Genomic DNA, 810 nt, shown 5'->3' with positions numbered 1-810 from the left:
ATGGGGTCCTCGCCGTTGGTGAGGAGGGCGCCCACAGTGGCTCCGGTCCAGGCAACCATGGCCAGGCGGCCGTTGTTGATCTCCTTGTTCTGGTAGGCGAGCGCCTCCTCCTCGGTCTTGTCCTCGAGCTTGGCGAAGGCAGAGGTGTCGGGCTGCACATCCCCGGGGATCTTGTCCTCCTTCTGGGGGGCCAGGACCTCGAGGGCGGAGCAGAAGAGGAGCACCTGCGCCCATCCCTGTGCGGCCCAAGCGCCGGAGGTGATGGCGTTGATGCCCGCGGGCATGGAGGCGGGGATGCCGTCACCGGCAGCCACAAGGCCGGGGAGCTTCACGCCGAGGCCGGTCACCAGGGTGTGGAGCATGGCAAGCATGGCCACTGCCGGACAGATATGATGGTGACATGGGTGAGGTGAAGTCAGTTCATGCTTGGATCCGAATTCTACTTCAGGTATCCTCTCGAGATCAGCAGGGACAGTTCTTCGCTGTCACGTCACCCTCGACCATGCACCTAACCATCTCTTACCTCGGCCGTGCTTGATCTCGATGGCGCGGTAACGGTTGAATTTCTCGACATCACCATCGGCGGAGAAGCCAAGCGGGTCCTGTGAGATTTACGGAGGAGAGGGTGGGTGGACTGGCTTGAGCGTCACATGCACATTACGAAACCTGTTTCATGAGACTCACCCAGTAGCCCAGGGGGGCGGTCACGCCGGCCTCGTCCTCGAAGGACATGCGGGCAACACCGCGGGTGCGGCTGAACTTGGGGGCGGGGGCCACAAAGGCGGAGGCGCCCATGAGGGAGGAGACGGT

At 63.1% G+C, this 810-nt stretch overlaps 1 protein-coding gene across 1 annotated transcript; it reads right to left on the bottom strand.

The window, feature by feature from the left end:
* Positions 1 to 439: 439 nt before the first annotated feature.
* NGA_0701000 (protein fucoxanthin chlorophyll a c protein) lies at positions 440 to 795 on the bottom strand (the record flags this gene model as incomplete). Its single annotated transcript, XM_005852274.1, has 3 exons — positions 440 to 477; positions 524 to 602; positions 685 to 795. 3 exons carry the CDS (start codon positions 793 to 795, stop codon positions 440 to 442), a joined length of 228 nt encoding a protein of 75 aa, XP_005852336.1.
* Positions 796 to 810: the final 15 nt, after the last annotated feature.

The sequence above is a fragment of the Nannochloropsis gaditana genome (genome assembly GCF_000240725.1).
Source record: "Nannochloropsis gaditana CCMP526 unplaced genomic scaffold scaffold1615, whole genome shotgun sequence".
Taxonomy (NCBI): domain Eukaryota; class Eustigmatophyceae; order Eustigmatales; family Monodopsidaceae; genus Microchloropsis; species Microchloropsis gaditana.
The sequence above is the reverse complement of the archived record's forward strand: the minus strand, read 5'-3'. Positions and strand labels throughout refer to the sequence as shown.